The sequence below is a fragment of the Halichoeres trimaculatus genome, unplaced genomic scaffold, assembly GCF_033239565.1.
Source record: "Halichoeres trimaculatus isolate MK-OKI-2021-1 unplaced genomic scaffold, fHalTri1.1 fHalTri1_scaffold_21, whole genome shotgun sequence".
NCBI lineage: Eukaryota > Metazoa > Chordata > Actinopteri > Labriformes > Labridae > Halichoeres > Halichoeres trimaculatus.
Genome location: NW_027437199.1, coordinates 90,001 through 109,554, shown reverse-complemented (window position 1 = coordinate 109,554; position 19,554 = coordinate 90,001). Strand labels below are relative to the sequence as shown.

The 19,554-nt window shown below is 48.8% G+C and overlaps 1 protein-coding gene across 2 annotated transcripts in view; it reads left to right on the top strand.

Annotated features, from left to right (window-relative positions):
* The first annotated feature begins 380 nt into the window (after positions 1–380).
* Positions 381–19,554, top strand: part of lrp6 (low density lipoprotein receptor-related protein 6) — a 39,847-nt gene continuing 20,673 nt past the window's right edge. For both annotated transcript variants that reach the window (XM_074697869.1, XM_074697868.1), the window contains exons 1-5: positions 381–685; positions 5,693–6,089; positions 15,533–15,730; positions 16,034–16,230; positions 17,556–17,690. In XM_074697869.1, the coding sequence (XP_074553970.1) occupies positions 631–685; positions 5,693–6,089; positions 15,533–15,730; positions 16,034–16,230; positions 17,556–17,690 (982 nt within the window). In that variant the 5' untranslated portion in view covers positions 381–630. The remainder of the gene's footprint in view (positions 686–5,692; positions 6,090–15,532; positions 15,731–16,033; positions 16,231–17,555; positions 17,691–19,554) is intronic.

Genomic DNA, 19,554 nt, shown 5'->3' with positions numbered 1-19,554 from the left:
CAATACTAAGCATAGAAAAAAACACACAATTCAAACATAACAGAAAAATCACACATTCAAAGCTAGCATAAAGAGATGAGTCTTTAACAGAGAACTGATAGTGAATACATTCAATTCTTGGAAGCATTAATTAGTAAAACGTGGGATTTATCGGAGTGAATCTTTACATCATGTTGGGATGATGGACTTATAAAATAAAAATAAATTCATAAACAAATAAATCAAGAAACGTTTCCAGAAAAAGAACCATTTTTGAGCCTAAATCTTTTTTTCTGAACTGAGTCAAATGAGTCGATCACCGGAGAGATCCAGATTTCCCATCACTACGGTGGAGCAGGAGCAGGGGGAGGAGGAGGAGGAGGAGGAGGAGGGGGGGGGCAGCAGTGCAGCTTCCTCACAGCGGAAGGAGACGACGGATCTCCAGCAGGACAATGTGAGGCACGGAGAGTTGATCCAACGCAGTTAGCCGCAGCCAGGATGGACGTGGGGATTATTTAGCGCGTTGTGCAGCTCAGAGGCAGCCTGAACATTGTCGGGAATATTAATTTGGTTCCGCAGAGGAAGCGGCCGCAGCGATGGGAGTCCTGCGCTGACCGGAGAGCGGCGGCAGGGCCAAGAAACGGGAGAAAGATGGGTGTCGTGCTGCGGAGCCTGTTGTTGTGTAGTTTTTGTTTGCTCATACGGGGTAAGTTTCACTAAAAGTCAACATTTCTGTGACTCTTCTCGTTCACATGTCATCTGTAGATGTATAAAAGTGTACTTAAGAGTTGTTAAAACCAGTTTGGAGGGTGATTTTTGAGGCTAAGTCAGGGCCAGGGCCCTCGTTCAGGGGGTAGATTTCTCCCGAGCGGAGCTAACGTTGCATCCGAGTAGCATTCACGTGCAGCTTGGAAGCTCGGAGTCCCCAGATTTGGGAATTCGTTCAACCGATTATTTGTGTCCATTCAAGAAAAACTGTGAGTGGGGGAGAGAGCGTGTCACCCTTTTCTTGACTGAAACTAATTTGGCCAAAATACGTTGGTAGAGGAGCGTTTTAGAGCTTGATACCTGATTGAAACTTCAAAACAAACTTAAATGTTGACATGCATTGACTACATCTGATCAGGCGTTTATGGACACCTGGTAAAAATCATTAAAGTGTGTTTTACTATGCAGTAGGACAGGTGTGTCAACGCGACATGACAGGAACTGGTCTTAGGGGGTGTTAGTTTATTTTTCCGTTTTTAGAAAGCCTTTGCCTACAAGTATCCCATTGGATTATTTAATTTCCGATTATTCGTGCAGCACGTGAACGCAGGGTTAGCTTGGCTGCTATGCGTGCGGTGCCTCTCCGCCTGTTCGCTGCTGGAGCAGGGCAGAAAGAAACCACAAACAGCCAGTGTTTGGCTGGAAAAACACCCAGAAGAAGTCCTCCACCCCCTCTGCTCCACATTTTCAGAGAAGATTTATTTACTTAACGTAGTTTTCAGCCACATGTAGTTCACTAACTCCTGCTTTGGTAACTCAAACAGGGCAGATCGGTCAGTGTAGACGTGAAGACTCAGGGAAACATTTAGCACAACAAATGCTACGTTAGCCAGTCATCCAACGAGCCAGCTGCTCACAGGCGGACTTTATCCGTAAAAATATGTTTGTAACATCAAAAATAAATAAATCTCTGCGCTTTTCAGTCTTTGAACCACTGCTTAAATCTCTGTGTAAGTCAGACTTGTACTTTCTGCCTTGTTTTGGTGCTAACTGACCAGCTGCAGGTTTAAAGACATTAATACACATTCAGCTAAGAGTCAAGCTCAGTGAAATCTGAAGTTTTGTCTTTTAGATTAAATAATTATCCATATGTGGTGTTAGACTCAGATTTGTGTGACATTAATGAACAAACGGACAAACTATTTACGATAGTTTCAAACAAACAAAACTGTTAAAAAATCTTCATCTACACATTTCATATACTCAGACAACAGTCAGCAAATCCATTTCACTACTTTTAAGGGTTTGATAAAGAGCTATATATCTAACATTTATCTTCACCAAGCTATTACCTTTTTATTGTTCCCCAAGTTAATGTTTCTTCCTGTTAATGTGGGGTTAAAGTGATAAACGCTAAAAATCCCAGTGATGGATGTTAAAGACATGATTTCAAACTGAACTCTTATCTTTCCAACTAAGCTTTATATTTATATTAATAAAAATAATTCATTTCAATCAGTCATTTATTATTTTCTCTGTGTATAAGAGTTTTGATGACCTGCCAGAGTCAAACAGCTTTCTGTGTCTGAAATATTTATCATTGGACAGAGAGGTGTTTCCCTCCCTCTGAGGAAACCAGGTCTGTTAAATGATATTTATTTTTAGAATTGTCATTAATATTTAACCATTACACAAAGTGTCTTTTAAACAAAGAATCCATGTAGCTCTGATTTGGAAAAAATGAGAATAATTTCAGTTGAAACAAAACTTTCTGGAAAGTTGACTGATGTAAAACATCTTACTGTGATGAGAAACAGAAGGAAAAAATCACCTTTTAAAATCTGGAGCATGTGAACACAGAGCTGAAATGTGAAGTTTAGGATCGAACCCTTTTCCTGAAGATAAATTACTGATCAAGGTTTGAGGAGTTTCTCTGGATCCGTCTCCTGTGTCCTCCTGCAGAGTTCAGCTGGTGGAGCTCGGTACGTCTGAGAAAGTGGAGCTGTAGTAAATATTTGCAGAAGGAAATTCCCCCTGTGTGAGCTGTGTGTGTGTGAGGTGTGTGTGAGGTGTGTGTGAGCTGTGTGTGTGTGAGGTGTGTGTGTGAGCTCTGTGTGTGAGCTGTGTGTGAGCTGTGTGTGTGTGAGGTGTGTGTGTGTGTGAGCTGTGTGTGTGTGAGGTGTGTGTGTGAGCTGTGTGTGTGTGAGGTGTGTGTGTGAGCTGTGTGTGAGCTGTGTGTGAGCTGTGTGTGTGTGTGAGCTGTGTGTGTGTGAGGTGTGTGTGAGCTGTGTGTGTGTGAGGTGTGTGTGTGTGTGAGCTGTGTGTGTGTGAGGTGTGTGTGTGAGCTGTGTGTGTGTGAGGTGTGTGTGAGCTGTGTGTGTGTGTGAGCTGTGTGTGTGTGAGGTGTGTGTGAGGTGTGTGTGAGCTGTGTGTGAGGTGTGTGTGTGTGAGCTGTGTGTGAGCTATGTGAGCTGTGTGAGGTGTGTATGACGGTGTGAGCTGTGTAAGGTGTGTGTGTGTGTGTGTGAGCTGTGTGTGAGCTGTGTGTGAGCTGTGTGTGAGCTGTGTGAGGTGTGTATGGTGTGTGTGAGCTGTATGTGAGCTATGTGAGGTGTGTGAGGTGTGTATGGTGTGTGTGAGGCGTGTGTGAGCTATGTGAGGTGTGTGAGGTGTGTATGGTGTGTGTGAGCTGTGTGTGAGCTGTGTGTGAGCTGTGTGAGGTGTGTATGGTGTGTGTGAGGCGTGTGTGAGCTATGTGAGGTGTGTGAGGTGAGGACAGGCGGGCGGGGGAGGCAGCAGGGGTCTCTCTGACCCGCTCTTTGGGTCTGAATGTGTCAGGTTGTGGTTGTGGCTCAGAGCCAGGATCCCACAGGGAGGAAGTCCGGAGTCCCCAAGTGCTGCTTGCTTCCTCAGCGGTCGTGGACATGTCGAGTTAACACGACAACCAGTGGAGGGTTTATTATTTCTGATCCAGTCAGGAGAGGCCGGCCCAGTCCCAGGTCCCAGAAACTCCCCCAGCACCAGTCTGCTGGTCTTCATCAGCTGCTGTCTGAGCTGATAACTCAGTTTGATAACTCAGTTTGATAACTCAGTTTGATAACTCAGTTTGATAACTCGCTTCAGTCGTTTTTCAAACTCAGCTAAAATCAACAAGAGGGCCAAAAATCCCCCAAACATTTCAAAAACATTTTAAAATCAGGAGTTGTCGTCAGGAGTTGTCGTCAGGAGTTGTCGTCAGGAGTTGTCGTCAGGAGTTGACGTCAGGAGTTGTCGTCAGGAGTTAACGCCAGGAGTTGTCGTCAGAAGTTGACGTCAGGAGTTGTCGTCGGGAGTTGTCGTCAGGAGTTTACGCCAGGAGTTTACGTCAGGAGTTGACGTCAGGAGTTGTCGTCAGGAGTTTACGCCAGGAGTTGTCGTCAGGAGTTTACGTCAGGAGTTGTCGTCGGGAGTTGTCGTCAGGAGTTTACGTCAGGAGTTGACGTCAGGAGTTGTCGTCAGGAGTTTACGCCAGGAGTTGTCGTCAGGAGTTTACGTCGGGAGTTGTCGTCGGGAGTTGTCGTCAGGAGTTTACGTCAGGAGTTGACGTCAGGAGTTGTCGTCAGGAGTTGTCGTCAGGAGTTTACGTCGGGGCCCTGTTCTACGAAGCAAGTTCAGCCTAGCGAGATAGCCTTGGAGCTACCTTGCTGAACTGAGCGCGGTAGCCGGCAACTCGCTACACGGTTTTACAACGCTGGTTATCAACCTCAGAAGTGGATCCAGCTAGGCAATGAGCGCGTGCACAAATATAAGGCGGAGCCTGCTGCATCTGACCAATCGCGAACTTGGAGCAGTCTGGAGTGTCAGAGCAGGCGGAGAGAGAAGGAGCGCATACTTCACTCAGGAGGAGCAGGAGGTGATCATGAGGAAGTATGACGAGCTGAAACATGTAATTAACGTTAAAAGCAGCACTGTCGCCGCTGCTAAAGCACGGAAGGAGTGCTGGCAGAAAATTGCTGACAGTCTAAATGCGTAAGTGTAGTGGTGTAGTGCAAAAAAAATCTTTTGTGCCATTATCATCCTGAAATAGCTCTGTTCACCATGCACTTTTACTGTAACATGCAACATATCTGATTTAGTTCTTAGATGAATTTATTCATTTGTTCATTCCTATCGTGTTTACATTTTTTGTGTGATATGTAGCCCACATGAGCCCTACATGAATTCCTGTCACAATTTTAATACGGGCGATAAAATATTGTCACGGAACAGAAGTGTTGGCATTGAAGATCTTATTACGGCAATGAGAGTTCTTCATTCCCTTTAACTACCTGTAGAAAGTGTCATGTACTACCAACCCCTCCCTGGAAAACTGGTAACTTTCATAAAGGTGGTCATCCCAAAAAGAGAGTGGGTCGGGCTCCGATGTCCACGGGATCCTCTAAGAACCGACAAGCCATTTTTTCGTGAGGGCTCATTGGTCAGTGGGCGGGGTTTTAATAGTCCGCGAGTTCAATCTGGAACCTAACCTGCCCCGGAGCAGGTTAGCCGTTCAGCGTACGTTGCCATGGTAACTCGCCTCGCTGAGGAGTGATCCCGTGTCGTAGAACAGGGAATCCGAAACCTATCCTCAAAGCTACCTCGCTAGGCAGTAATCCTGCTTCGTAGAACAGGGCCCAGGAGTTGACACCAGGAGTTGTCGTCAGGAGTTGTCGTCAGGAGTTGTCGTCAGGAGTTGTCGTCAGGAGTTGACGTCAGGAGTTGACGTCAGGAGTTGACGTCAGGAGTTGTCGTCAGGAGTTGTCGTCAGGAGTTGTCGTCAGGAGTTGTCGTCAGGAGTTGACGTCAGGAGTTGTTGTCAGGAGTTGTCGTCAGGAGTTGTCGTCAGGAGTTGTGGTCAGGTCTTTTCCTGGTAAATGTTCGGAGACTGAAAATCACAGACTGGGAGTGTCCCGTGTTTTCTGGCAGCGTGGACGGTTTGTAAGTTTGTTTTTAAAATAATCTCATTGTGTGTTTCTGTGTCTTCCAGGCGTACCGCTGCTCCTGTATGCTAACCGGCGGGACCTTCGACTCGTGGACGCGGCGCACGAGAAGGCCAACGCCACGGTGGTGGTGGGGGGGCTGGAGGACGCCGCTGCCGTGGACTTTGTTTACGCACAGGGCCTCATATACTGGAGCGACGTGAGCGAGGAGGCCATCAAACGCACAGTTTTCAACCAATCAGGGGCCAGCGCCATCCAGACGGTGGTACCGGGACTTGCGTCTCCAGACGGGCTGGCCTGTGATTGGTTAGGGAGTAAACTTTACTGGACAGACTCAGAGACGAACCGTATCGAAGTGGCTGAGCTGGACGGGACCCTGAGGAAAGTTTTGTTCTGGCAGGAGCTGGACCAGCCGAGGGCCATCGCTCTGGATCCAGAACGAGGGTGAGTCTGAGCGGGTCAGGGGGTTCTGCTGGTCTGGGTGGGGTCTTTGGTGCATTATTTACTGAAGGGACCTGCGTGCAGTATGACTGAGTTCATCGGGCCGTGTTGGGTTCTGGTCGGTACCTTTGTTGGGTTTGCTGTTGACACCTGGTCTGGTCCATAACTCCCAACGGTTTCTGTAACCAGAGAAACTATCGATCAGTGTCCGGAAACTTTTCCTCCTCTTGGATCTCACGCCTTCACCTCTCTGCGCAGCAGCTTCCTTTCCAGTCTCTGACGTGTTCAGTGTCATCAGACGCTGCAGGAGACGCTGCAGGAGCAGCTCTGAGACGCTGCAGGAGCAGCTTTGAGACGCTGCAGGAGCAGCTCTGAGACGCTGCAGGAGCAGCAGGAGCAGCTCTGAGACGCTGCAGGAGCAGCAGCAGCAGCTCTGAGATGCTGCAGGAGTAGCAGCAGCAGCTCTGAGATGCTGCAGGAGCAGCAGCAGCAGCTCTGAGACAGGCAGTGAGGGTCACTAAGGAAAACAGTGATGGAAAGCAGTCAGGCTCATAGTTAGGGAAACATGGTTCAGGAAGTTGATCCTTTGTCTTTGCTTTTAGCTGGAGTTAGCATTAATGCTAATATCTGTAGTGTTGAATCCACAACATGACGTGTTGAATATGTTAGAGTCCAGTTTCTCTGTTTTTTAACTGTTTCATCTGAAACACCCCCTTTCTCACCTCCCCCAGTGGGGGAGGGATGGTGGCCTTTAAGGACAAGAAGCTCCTGCGTGAAACATACCTTCCAAAACCACAACCACTCTCCCCCTCCCTCCTCTAACCTGTGCTCATCACAAAAACTCAGCCTTTTATTTTGTCCTTTCTGCCACACCATAGAAATATTTGGTGCCAGCTAGCTTCTATGTAGCGCTGAAAGACCCTTTTTAAGCTAACAAACGGAGGTAATGCTAAATCAAAAATGCTCGTGAATGTCAAACTCTACTTTCATCGAGTCTGTTCTTTGAAATGTGGCTAAAATCACGCACTGTGCCTTTAAAGCCTCAGTCAGGAGGAGGGAGGTGGAGCGGGGGAAGCTGTGAGGTAGTTAGCTGTATCCTTCTGTTTTCTTTCTTCATGCTAAGCTGTGCTAAGCTAAGCCTCAGCTAGCTAAATCTTTAAAACAGAGAATCAGTGAGAGTCAGTGTGAACATGTGACCCAGAGCAGGTCGCTCAGACGTCGCTCTGACAGCTGCAGGTCGACCCGTCACGGCTCTTTGAGGAAACTTCTCTGATGTCAGACCTCACCTGGTGTTTATCGCTTAAAAAAGTTGTTTTGGCTGTCGGCATTTAAAAGTGTTTTTATTTTGGAAAGATCGTTGATTTTATCATCACTGATGATGTTTCTGACCATAGACAGGTGAACAACTCGGCAGGTGTTGAGGTTTTTACTCCAATCCTGATTCTGGCACAGGTTAGGGTTAGGGGTTAGTTAGGGTTAGGGTTAATGGTAGGGTTAGGTGTTAGGGATTAGGTAGGGTTAGGTAGGGTTAGGTAGGGTTAGGGTTAGGGGTTAGGTAGGGTTAGGGTTAGGGGTTAGGTAGGGTTAGGGTTAGGGGTTAGTTAGGGTTAGGGTTAAGGGTAGGGTTAGGGGTTAGTTAGGGTTAGGGTTAAGGGTAGGGTTAGTTTGGGTTAGGGTTAGGGGTAGGGTTAGGGGTTAGGGGTTAGCTAGGGTTGGGGTTTCGCTCTCAGCTCCTGTGAAGCTGAACCCATCCCTGACGTGGTTTTCCTCCTTTCTGAGGTATTTGAGATCAGTGGGTACAGAAACTGGATCAGGAAACTCCAGGAAGAGCTGATCCTGTCAAACGCTCGACGTCTCTTCAGTTTGTGCTTGTGGGTCTCTGAGTCCAGTCCAGACGAAGGGAGAGGGCCGGCGCCTCTGCTGCTCTGTCCTCAGCTGGTCCTGGATCAGACCTGGTTTCAGGAGCGCTGAGCGTCTCCCTGGTCCTCCGCTGGAAGCAGAACAACAGCGTCAGTGTTGTGAGGACGAGCGGCGCTGCTGGCAGCTCAGGAATGTTTGAATCGTTGGGAGCAGCTCTGAGAGATCGGCGTTCACCAACAAAAACAGAAACGCTGAAACGTCACGTCCCCAGTTTCTCAGCTGCTGGGGCTCGAGGGTGGACGACTCCCTTTGACTCATTGGCACTCCTGGGGAGTTTCTGAAGTTGCTCCAGCACCTGACGGACTTCTCCTTTCTGCTCTAAAGAGAAATTATACTTTACCATAAACCGTCACCCTGGGAAGGTTAGGGTTAGGGTTAGGGTAGGCTGGAAGCAGTCACAGCGTCACTTCCTCAGTGACTTCACTGGAGGAAACTCTGTGACGTGACGTGTCCCCCACCTGACGCAGCGTCACCATCTGCACAAGTGGAGGTCGTGGTCAGTCTTCCTCCACAGGTGGAGGTCGTGGTCAGTCTTCCTCCACAGGTGGAGGTCGTGGTCAGTCTTCCTCCACAGGTGGAGGTCGTGGTCAGTCTTCCTCCACAGGTGGAGGTCGTGGTCAGTCGTCTGCTTTTCCCTGGATTTTCACAGTCTACACGTGATGAGGTTTATCTTCTTTGTGCTGAACGTCCCAGAGCTCATGGACAATAAGTTAAACATGACGGATGAACCAGAAGAAGCAGTGATGGTTGATTTAAAGTCTAAAATCTTAAAACAGAAGCTGTGATGGTTGATTTAAACTCTAAAATCTTAAAAACAGGAGACAGGAAGTGATGGTGACTAAAGTGGTGGAGATGGGGGGGTGTGGGCTCTGTGGGTTACAGCAGAGGTGGAGGTGGGTTCAGTCGTCAGCGTTACAGACAGATTTCTGACACCCTCAGAAATCCTGATTGGCTTTGCTCTGGTGCATGTGACACACACTGAGCGTGCTCAGCTCGTCTCAGCGCCTCCCACACGCTCCGGGTTTAATCGTTACAGATGTTAACCCTGTTTGTTATCTTCAGTCTCTTCCTCTGAGGCGTCCGAGCATCGACCGCACAGAGTCACCCTCTCCACAGGAAACTCCCACAGCGCCGTGTTCAGACGACCATCAGGCCGGCGCTGGCTTTGGTCGTCAGGGGGTCAGGACAAAAACCACCGTCCTGTAGCGTGTCCCCGCCTTTGACCTGCTTCTTTCAGGAGTCTGGTTCGGCAGGTTCAGAAACCTGAGACCTCCAGCAGGTGACCTGAACAGTTCAGAGGAGGAGGAGCCTCAGGTTTCCTTCACCCACCGTTTCCTGGTCCAGCTGAGGCACTTCCTGTCCAGGTTTTCACAGGCGGAGCACCTGGAGCTGGATTTCCCCTGAGCTCTGGATCAGCGCCGCCGTTTCACCACGTCTGTGTCTGTGAGACGCTCCTCCAGGAGAGGAGTTAGTTTATCCAACACTGAGCTGCTCCTCCTTTATTCACCCCTCTGCTTCCTCCTCTCTCCTCCTCCTCTCCTCTCCTCTCCATGCTCCTCCTCTCCTCTCCTCTCCTCTCCATGCTCCTCCTCTCCTCTCCATGCTCCTCCTCTCCTCTCCATGCTCCTCCTCTCCTCTCCATGCTCCTCCTCTCCTCTCCTCTCCTCTCCATGCTCCTCCTCTCCTCTCCTCTCCTCTCTCCACCTCCTCTCCTCTCCTCTCCATGCTCCTCCTCTCCTCTCCATGCTCCTCCTCTCCTCTCCTCTCCTCTCCATGCTCCTCCTCTCCTCCTCCCCTCCTCCTTCCCCCCCCCTCCCGTTGAGGGTCCATTAGGACCCAGGTGATCCAGATGAAAGCCTGGTAATGAATCAGTCTGATTTAATGTGCGCTGTGGTCTTTCTTGGCGTCCTCTCTGGGGTTTCTATTCATGGAAACTCTTCCTCCTCCGTGTTTGATGCCGCTCGGCGTCAGAGATAAAAGTCAGAGCGAGCCGCTCGCTGACACACAAGGACGACGTGCCGCTCTGCGCCTCCTCGCTCTGCGCCTCCTCGCTCTGATCACACTCTTGTTGTTGTCTGGTTTGTTTGTGTCTGACACAGAAATACAACAAACAGGTTAACACGACAACAGCTCCTGTCTGTGTCGACGAATCAGGAGCTGCGACCTTCACGTCGACCTTCAGGGTGAGGAACCGAAGCCTTGCCGTCTCCCAGGATCCTCCTGGGTGGTTTCTTTATGTGATTTCAGTTTGGACTCCAGAAAAAACAAAGTGAAACTTCTGCCCGTCTCTGACTCCCACTCAGATCTGAACCTGTGACATGTTTCCAGGAGATAAGCTCAGCTCAGCTCAGCTCACCTGGACTCACCTGTACTCACCTGTGCTCAGCTCTGCTCACCTGTACTCAGCTCTGCTCACCTGTGCTCAGCTCTGCTCACCTGTGCTGCTCTCAGGCCGCTCTCTTTATGTCCAAACTTGTGTTTAACAACAGGTTTGGACTTTTATTCCTCGTGTGGTTTGTTGGTTCTCCGCTGCTGCCACATGAAAGTTTCCCCTGAGGGTACATCAAGTGTTTCTGCTCTCCTCCTGTGTGTGTGTGTGTGTGTGTGTGTGTGTGTGTGTGTGTGTGTGTGTGTGTGTGTGTGTGTGTGTGTGTGTGTGTGTCTGTGTGTGTGTGTGTCTGTGTGTGTGTGTGTGTGTGTGTGTGTGTCTGTCTGTCTGTGTGTGTGTGTGTGTGTGTGTGTGTAAGTAGATGTTAGCGTGCAGCGTGTTAGCCTGCAGCGTGTTAGCTTGTTGCATGTTTAGCGTGCAGTGTGTTAGTGTGCAGCGTGTTAGCGTGCAGCGTGTTAGCGTGCAGCGAGCTCTTTAGTGATGCCGTTAGCGGGGTGAAGACATGTTTGGTCATTGTTTCCTGTTTGGCACAGACTGTGTCAGCAGCATGTGTTTAGCTTTAAGCTAGCAGGCGGGTGGAGGAGGTGGAGGCGGCTTCTGCGTCTGTTTCATTCATGTGCTGAGTCTTTAGAGACGACAGCGTCAAACTGCCAGTCGCTCCTCGCTTCAAGGTGAAGTCTGACAACTGAAACAGCTGAGTCATCACCTGGCAGCTCCACCTGTTGGTCAAAGAGGCCACACCCCCATGGTACCTACCTGAGGGCCTGAGTTGATCAAGTTGAGTTGGATTTAAAGTTGTTGAACTGTGAAGTTTTCGTCTGATCATCCAGTTTGTTATTTGTCACCTGAGAGCAGAGAGTCATAGACTCTGATTAAAAAATAACGTTTTTACCGTAAATCGTCTAAAAAATGCTCTGCACCATGATCCCAATCATGGGTTTGTTCAGTCAGACGTGAATTAATCTCTCACTAAGGTCTGATAACGCTCCGCCTGCTCTGTCATTAATTGGTTTGTTAATTAAAGATGGCTGAAGCATTTTTAGCTGCTCCTGTCAGAGGTCAAACCAGCCAATCAGCTCGTTGTAAGGTCACATGACGTGATGTTTTTGGACGTCTGTGTTAACTCTCTGAGGATCCTGGGGTTGAAATAATAATGAATGATTTCAGAGTGAAGGATGGAGACGTTGATGTTAATCCAAACGGTGCAGACGCCTGTTGTATGGTGGTACCTGCCAGCAGGTGTCAGCACTCAGCGATACCGAGGTTTGGCTCTTAGCGTGTGTGTTTATGTGGTGATAAATGTTGATTAGTTTAATAATGAATTCTTCAGAGTTTTTCAGTTTAACTTATTTATTCCTCAGTTTATAAACCTGCAATGCTGCGTTCAAGTCCAGCACGGAAAATCTCCTCTTCCACTCCCTCACTGTCACAACGATGTGTTCAGGGACCAGATAATGGTCATTGTTTGATTTTATATGAATGGGGACTCGGTGCTGTGGGTAGAAACAATCCGGATCAGGTCTTTTCCCTGATCAGGTCTTTTCCCTGATCAGGTCTGTTCCCTGATCAGGTCTGTTCCCTGATCAGGTCTTTTCCCTGATCAGGTCTTTTCCTCGATCAGGTCTGTTCCCGGATCAGGTCTTTTCCCGGATCAGGTCTTTTCCTCGATCAGGTCTGTTTCTCGATCAGGTCTGTTCCCGGATCAGGTCTTTTCCTCGATCAGGTCTTTTCCCGGATCAGTTCTTTTCCTCGATCAGGTCTGTTCCTCGATCAGGTCTGTTCCTCGATCAGGTCTGTTCCTCGATCAGGTCTTTTCCTCGATCAGGTCTTTTCCTCGATCAGGTCTGTTTCTCGATCAGGTCTTTTCCTCGATCAGGTCTTTTCCTCGATCAGGTCTTTTCCTCGACCAGGTCTGTTTCTCGATCAGGTCTGTTTCTCGATCAGGTCTTTTCCTCGATCAGGGATGCTCTTTGTTCCCGTTGAGTTTGTAAGGTTGAATCCAGGAACCCAAACCTTTTCCAGCTGAGTCTGATGTTCAGATTATCTGACGTGGTTTCCACCTGAAATCAGACCAAAACCTTTTTTTTATTTCGAAGCGTGTTTGAATGTTCCAGCTGGGATCTGTGTGGCCGCTCTGCACGCTGTGAGGAGAAAACTGGTTCTCCAAATCCACACAGGAACGCAGAGCTGGACTGGGTTCAACGTAGATGATTAATGCATCAGGTAGCAAACACAAAGAGCTCTTGTGGTGAGGGGACCGTGTGTTTGTGTGCTCCACATTTCACTGCACAGTTACACACACACACACACCCCGCTCTGCACGGCCTCTCACACACCTGAACCTCTCCACCTCCTCCTGGACTCTGGAGTACTCAGCAGGGTCTCAGGATGTGGTTTCTGACCCTGATTAAAGCCGTCACAGGCTCAGCTAGCTGCACGTCTGTTAGCCGCTGGATTTAGCTGGGTTTAGCTGCTGGGTTTAGCTGGGTTTAGCTGCTGGGTTTAGCTGCTGGGTTTAGCTGGGTTTAGCTGCTGGGTTTAGCTGGGTTTAGCAGCTGGGTTTAGCTGCTGGGTTTAGCTGCTGGGTTTAGCTGCTGGGTTTAGCTGGGTTTAGCTGCTGGGTTTAGCTGCTGGGTTTAGCTGCTGGGTTTAGCTGCTGGGTTTAGCTGCTGGGTTTAGCTGCTGGGTTTAGCTGCTGGGTTTAGCTGCTGGGTTTAGCTGCTGGGTTTAGCTGCTGGGTTTAGCTGGGTTTAGCTGCTGGGTTTAGCTGGGTTTAGCAGCTGGGTTTAGCTGCTGGGTTTAGCTGCTGGGTTTAGCTGCTGGGTTTAGCTGGGTTTAGCAGCTGGGTTTAGCTGCTGGGTTTAGCTGCTGGGTTTAGCTGCTGGGTTTAGCTGCTGGGTTTAGCTGCTGGGTTTAGCTGGGTTTAGCTGCTGGGTTTAGCTGGGTTTAGCAGCTGGGTTTAGCTGCTGGGTTTAGCTGCTGGGTTTAGCTGCTGGGTTTAGCTGCTGGGTTTAGCCGCTGACACCAGGATCAGGTCTCTGTTTCCCTGCAGAGTTGAACCAAACCAGCTGAACTCAGAGGTCAGTCAGTGGTTTATGGAGAAGTCAGTGATTGTTTTCAGTTCCTGATTCTTTGGAAAGTTCACAGATGAATCAGTTTGTAGGAAAACATCAGCTCAGAGGATTTCTTTGTCTTGTTTTTGTATCTGGTGGGGTGAGCAGCAGGATGGAGCGACCAGAGCCAGACTAGAGACCGATCCAGAAAAAGAGGGGGGTCTCTGCTTCTGTCCAGAACGAGTGGTTTAATGAGTCCAGTTACACGGCTCTAAAACCTGTCTGATGTCAGGACGGCGTCGAGCTCTCAGGTTGTGTGACAGACTCACAGAGCGGAGCCAGGAGATGAGATTTACTCAGAGGTTTGGAAATGGGGACGTGGTCTGATCCACGGTGCTGCTGAAACATTAAATATCCACTTCCTGCTTCTGCTTTCTCATGAAATAAACAAGCTTTTTCTGAAGCTGGGCGCTTTGACACTCAGTTCCTGTTTGCTGACCCATCACCTTCACCAAAACGTTTCTCCCAGCTCCTCAGGAAAGTTTTGGTCCTGTCCGGCACATGAAGGGCCAACACGCGGCGTGTTCAGTCCGAAAAAAGGCTCCAGATATTTGTTCAGGATCAGTCTGCTGTTTGGTCTTTAAAGTGTCAGAAAACGTTACAGAGACGTATTCAGAGAGTCTTTGTCTCCATCAGGAGAGTCTGCAGGTCGATGTGTGGAGGTGAGAGGAGGAGAGTGAATGAAAGGAAAACTGAGGAACCAGAAAAAGATCAAACCTTTAACATTCATCACATTTGATGAAACTTTAATGTATATTCCAGCATCATCCAGTCACACTAAAGACTCATTCATTCATTCATTCATTCACTCATTCATTCATTCATTCATTCACTCATTCATTCATTCATTCATTCATTCATTCATTCATTCACTCATTCATTCATTCATTCATTCATTCATTCACTCATTCATAGAGAAAACTGTGTTTTCTTACGGTAAGCTTGTTTTATTTCATCTGATGCAGAATAAAGAAGTTGTGTATTAACAGCGTTTTGTATCTGTGGAGATGTCAGAGATATTAGTCCAGCTCTGACAGATAATTATGGACTGTGAGCTGAATCAGAGCTGTTGCATGATGGGTAACTGCAGCTGAAAGGAGGGAAAAAATCTTTAGACCAAAAGTCTGTTTCCTCTGTTCAGTCAGTGTGTTTCTGTTTGTGACGGTTCAGAGTTCAAGCCCCAGTGTTTGACCAGCCGGTGTGTGTGTGTGTGTGTGTGTGTGTGTGTGTGTGTGTGTGTGTGTGTGTGTGTGTGTGTATGTGTGTGTGTGAGTGTGTGTGTGTATGTGTGTGTGTGTGTGTGAGTGTGTGTGTGTGTGTGTGTGTGTGTGTGTGTGTGTGTGAGTGTGTGTGTGTGTGTGTGTGTGTGTGTGTGTGTGTGTGTGTGTGTGTGTGTGTGTGTGTGTGTGTGTGTGTGAGTGTGTGTGTGTATGTGTGTGTGTGTGTGTGAGTGTGTGTGTGTGTGTGTGTGTGTGTGTGTGTGTGTGTGTGTGTGTGTGTGTGTGTGTGTGTGTGAGTGTGTGTGTGTGTGTGTGTGTGTGTGTGTGTGTGTGGTGGGGGGGCAGTGGAAGGGGAGGGGCTGTCCAGCTGTGATGGTAATTAAGGCAAACAAAGTGAAGAACGAGCTGCACAGCAGGAAACACCCCCACACCACACACACCACACACACACACACACACACACACACACACACACACACACAATGTACAACATGCAAACACCAAACACACACACCCCCATCACTCTCCCTGCTGCAGTCCAACAAACTCCAAATAAACCCCCAAAACTCTGTGTGTGTCTGTGTGTGTGTGTGTGTATGTGTCTGTGTGTGTCTCTGTGTGTGTCTCTGTGTGTATCTCTGTCTCTCTGTGTGTGTGTGTATGTGTGTATGTCTGTGTGTGTGTGTGTATGTCTCTGTGTGTCTGTGTGTGTATCTTTGTCTCTGTGTGTGTGTGAAACCCTGACAGACGATGAACTCTCCTGTGGCTGAGCTGCGTGCTGAGCTCTGTGCCGTGTCTCCTCAGGTTCATGTACTGGACGGATTGGGGGGAGGTGCCGAAGATCGAGCGAGCGGGGATGGACGGGACGAACCGCTCCATGATCATCGACAGAGAGATCTACTGGCCCAACGGTCTGACGCTGGACTACAGCCAGCAGAAGCTGTACTGGGCCGACGCCAAACACAACTTCATCCACCGCTGCAGCCTGGACGGCTCCAACAGGTAGGAGGAGACGGAGCAGAGCCTCCTCCGCTGCAGGAGCACAGAGCTGCAGGAGCACAGAGCTGCAGGAGCACACTGATACTGTTGCTCAGAGAAGCACCTCCTTGTTGATATGGAGCCTCAGTGCTAGCATGTTAGCATGAAGAGCTAGTCCTGCAGTAAACCCACAGACTGTGTTATTGATGGCTGTAGTCTCCCTAACGTCAGCTGTCTCTGAAACAGATCAGGAGCCAGTGAGCTGTAGCCGCCATATTGGACGAGCTGTGAGTCTCCTCCTTAAAAGTTTGTGTCTGTGCGTTTCAGGGAGGTGGTGGTGAAAGGAGACCTGCCTCACCCCTTCGCCCTCACCCTCTACGAGGAGACGTTGTTCTGGACCGACTGGAACACACACTCCATACACTCCTGCAGGAAAGAGACCGGATCGGACCAGCGCATCGTCCACTCCGACATCTTCTCCCCCATGGACATCCACGTCTTCAGCAGCAAGAGACAGAACCACTGTGAGTCCAGCTCCACACAGACCCTTTACAGCACTTTACACCAGTTTACAGCAGTTTACAGCAGTTTACAGCACTTTACAGCACTTTACAGCAATTTACAGCACTTTACAGCACTTTACACCAGTTTACAGCAGTTTACAGCAGTTTACAGCACTTTACACCAGTTTACAGCAGTTTACAGCACTTTACACCAGTTTACAGCAATTTACAGCACTTTACAGCACTTTACACCAGTTTACAGCTGTCTACAGCAGTTTACAGCACTTTACAGCAATTTACAGCACTTTACAGCAGTTTACTCCAATTTACACCAGTTTACACAAGTTAACAGCACTTTACAGCACTTTACAACAGTTCACAGCACTTTACAGCACTTTACAGCAGTTTACTGCAGTTTACACCAGTTTACAGCACTTTACAGCACTTTACAGCAGTTCACAGCACTTTACAGCAGAGGCTGCTCACAGGCTGCTCACAGGCTGCTCACAGGCTGCTCACAGGCTGCTCGCAGGCTGCTCACAGGCTGCTCACAGGCTGCTCACAGGCTGCTCGCAGGCTGCGGTCGTTAACTTTTAGACCAACTCTGCAAATTTTCTTAATGTTTCTTGTGTCAACAAATCCCATGTTCTGACTCAGCCCACAGCGGGCCGGTCCAAGCCCTGGTTCCCCGTCTTCATCCGTTGGTTTCCCAATCCCCCGTGTTTACAGAAGGAGAAAATATTTAGTTCAACCTGACAAAACTCTGAGCCACCATTTTTCATCTCAAGCTTTCTGAGAATCTGCAGCCAAACGCCGTGAACTGAGCTGAACTGAGCTGAACTGAGCTGAACTGAGCTGAACTGAGCTGAACTGAGCTGAACTGAGCTGAACTGTCGTCACGGTTTACGCACTCTGCTCCTTACTGCTCCTCCTTCTCCTGCTCCTCGTGCTCCTTACTGCTCCTCCTTCTCCTGCTCCTCTCGCCAACTCCTCTCACCCTGTGTTTCTCTTTCCCTTTGATATCGTTGGTCTTAAAGAGTGTGAAAACTCATCAGGTTCATGTTGAACTCGTCACATTTGAACTTTTTTGTCTGAGGCCTTCACAGGGTTTTAGTCTGAACTCAGAAACTGCAGCTGTGGGGTCTGACCTCAGAAACACTTTGGTTTCACTGTGAAGAATTTAAGTAAGCCACAGATCATCAGCCGGTCTTTATAAACACGTCGTCACCACGCAGAAACTGTTAAAATGTGTGTGTGTGTGTGTGTGTGTGTGTGTGTGTGTGTGTGTGTGTGTGTGTGTGTGTGTGTGTGTGTGTGTGTGTGTGTGTGTGTGTGTGTGTTTCCAGTGGCCAGCAGCCCGTGCTCCACCAAGAACGGAGGATGTTCCCACCTGTGTCTCCTCTCCCCGAGGACGCCGTTCTACCAGTGCGCCTGTCCCACCGGGGTCCAGCTGCTGGAGGACGGGAAGACGTGCAGAGATGGTGAGCAGAGCCCTTCATCGTCACAGAGTCCTCTTAGGGGTCACTGAAGAGTCTGAACCTGCTCTGGTTAGACCGGGTTACTGAAGAGTCTGAACCTGATCTGGTTAGACCAGCAGGTCTCTGTGGTCCTGTTTAGTCTGATCCTCTGAGTCTGCGAGGATCACGTTTCCTCTGTCCGTCTCAAACTGCAGGCAGGTCTGTTTCTGAAGAGTGAAACAGGTGAAAGGTTTGGTCTGAGCGTCGTCAGAGCGTGTCTCAGAGTCAGAAAGGAGCAGGTGATTTTTTCTGCCTCAGGTTTTCAAACTCTCAGTTTGACGAAGCGTTCACGCTGCATCTTCCTCCACCTCTGTTCCTCCTCTGGATCCAACAACAAAACAAGAAAGAAACACATAGATATATGTATAGATGTGTTACATATAGATGTGTTATATATAGATGTGTTGTACATAGATGTGTTGTACATAGATGTGTTATACATAGATGTGTTATATATAGACATGTTATATATAGATGTGTTTTACATTGATGTGTTATACATAGATGTCTTATACATAGATGTGTTATGTATAGATGTGTTTTACATAGATGTGTTTTACATAGATGTGTTATATATAGATTTGTTATAAACTACAGATCTGCAGGACCCAGACTTCCCTCAGGTCTCTCTGGGTTTTTAGCGTGTACGCGGGGATGCTGTGTCTTGTGCTGCTCCTCGTCTCCGCCGCTCTCAGAGCAGCTAAAGGTTGTGTTGGGCTGACCTGCAGTTGCCGTGGTAACCCCACTCCATCAGCAGCGTTTGAATGGCGGCCCGCCCCCCTCCCTCTCGGCCTCTTTTATTTACATTTTTTGGTTCAGTACCCCGGCCTGCGGAGCGGCGAGGAGCGGAGGCGGGGAGGCTTTTGTGAGGGATGGGATCACATGTTCCCCCCGCAGACAATGTCCCCTTTCACTGCCGGGGTTTAACTATTTCACCAGTTTCTCTCTTTCTCTGCTTCTTAGACCAGAGAGGGAAACGTGGTCGCAGTCTGACCCCAGGGCTGAAGTTTATTGTTCGACTGCGGCACAGAAACCTCAAAATGTTCACGTTGGGATGATGAAATCTGCTCATTTGTTGCTTTTGTTCAGGAAACCCCAGAGAGACAGTTTGGTGTAAACTGGAGGGAGGGATGATTTAGATGATGGGAGTGAAAGGTTCAGTCTGCAGAGTCCAAAGTTTAGGGGAAGTGATGGATGTTGAGGCTGAACACCTCCTCCCTGACCCACAGCGTTTCTGTTTCAGTCTGAAAAACACTGCAGGACGTTTGGTCAGGGTTAGGTCTGTACGTTTGGTCAGGGTTAGGTCAGGGTTAGGTCAGGGTTAGGTCAGGGTTTGGACTGTACGTTTGGTCAGGGTTTGGTCAGGGTTTGGTCTGTACGTTTGGTCAGGGTTTGGTCAGGGTTTGGTCTGTAGGTTTGGTCAGGGTTTGGTCTGGGTTTGAACTGTACGTTTGGTCAGGGTTTGGTCAGGGTTTGGTCAGGGTTTGGTCAGGGTTTGGTCTGGGTTTGAACTGTACGTTTGGTCAGGGTTTGGTCAGGGTTTGGACTGTACGTTTGGTCAGGGTTTGGTCAGGGTTTGGTCTGTACGTTTGGTCAGGGTTTGGTCAGGGTTTGGTCAGGGTTTGGTCAGGGTTTGGTCAGGGTTTGGTCTGTACGTTTGGTCAGGGTTTGGTCAGGGTTTGGTCAGGGTTTGGTCAGGGTTTGGTCAGGGTTTGGTCTGTACGTTTGGTCAGGGTTTGGTCAGGGTTTGGTCTGGGTTTGGTCAGGGTTTGGTCTGTACGTTTGGTCAGGGTTTGGTCAGGGTTTGGTCTGGGTTTGGACTGTACAT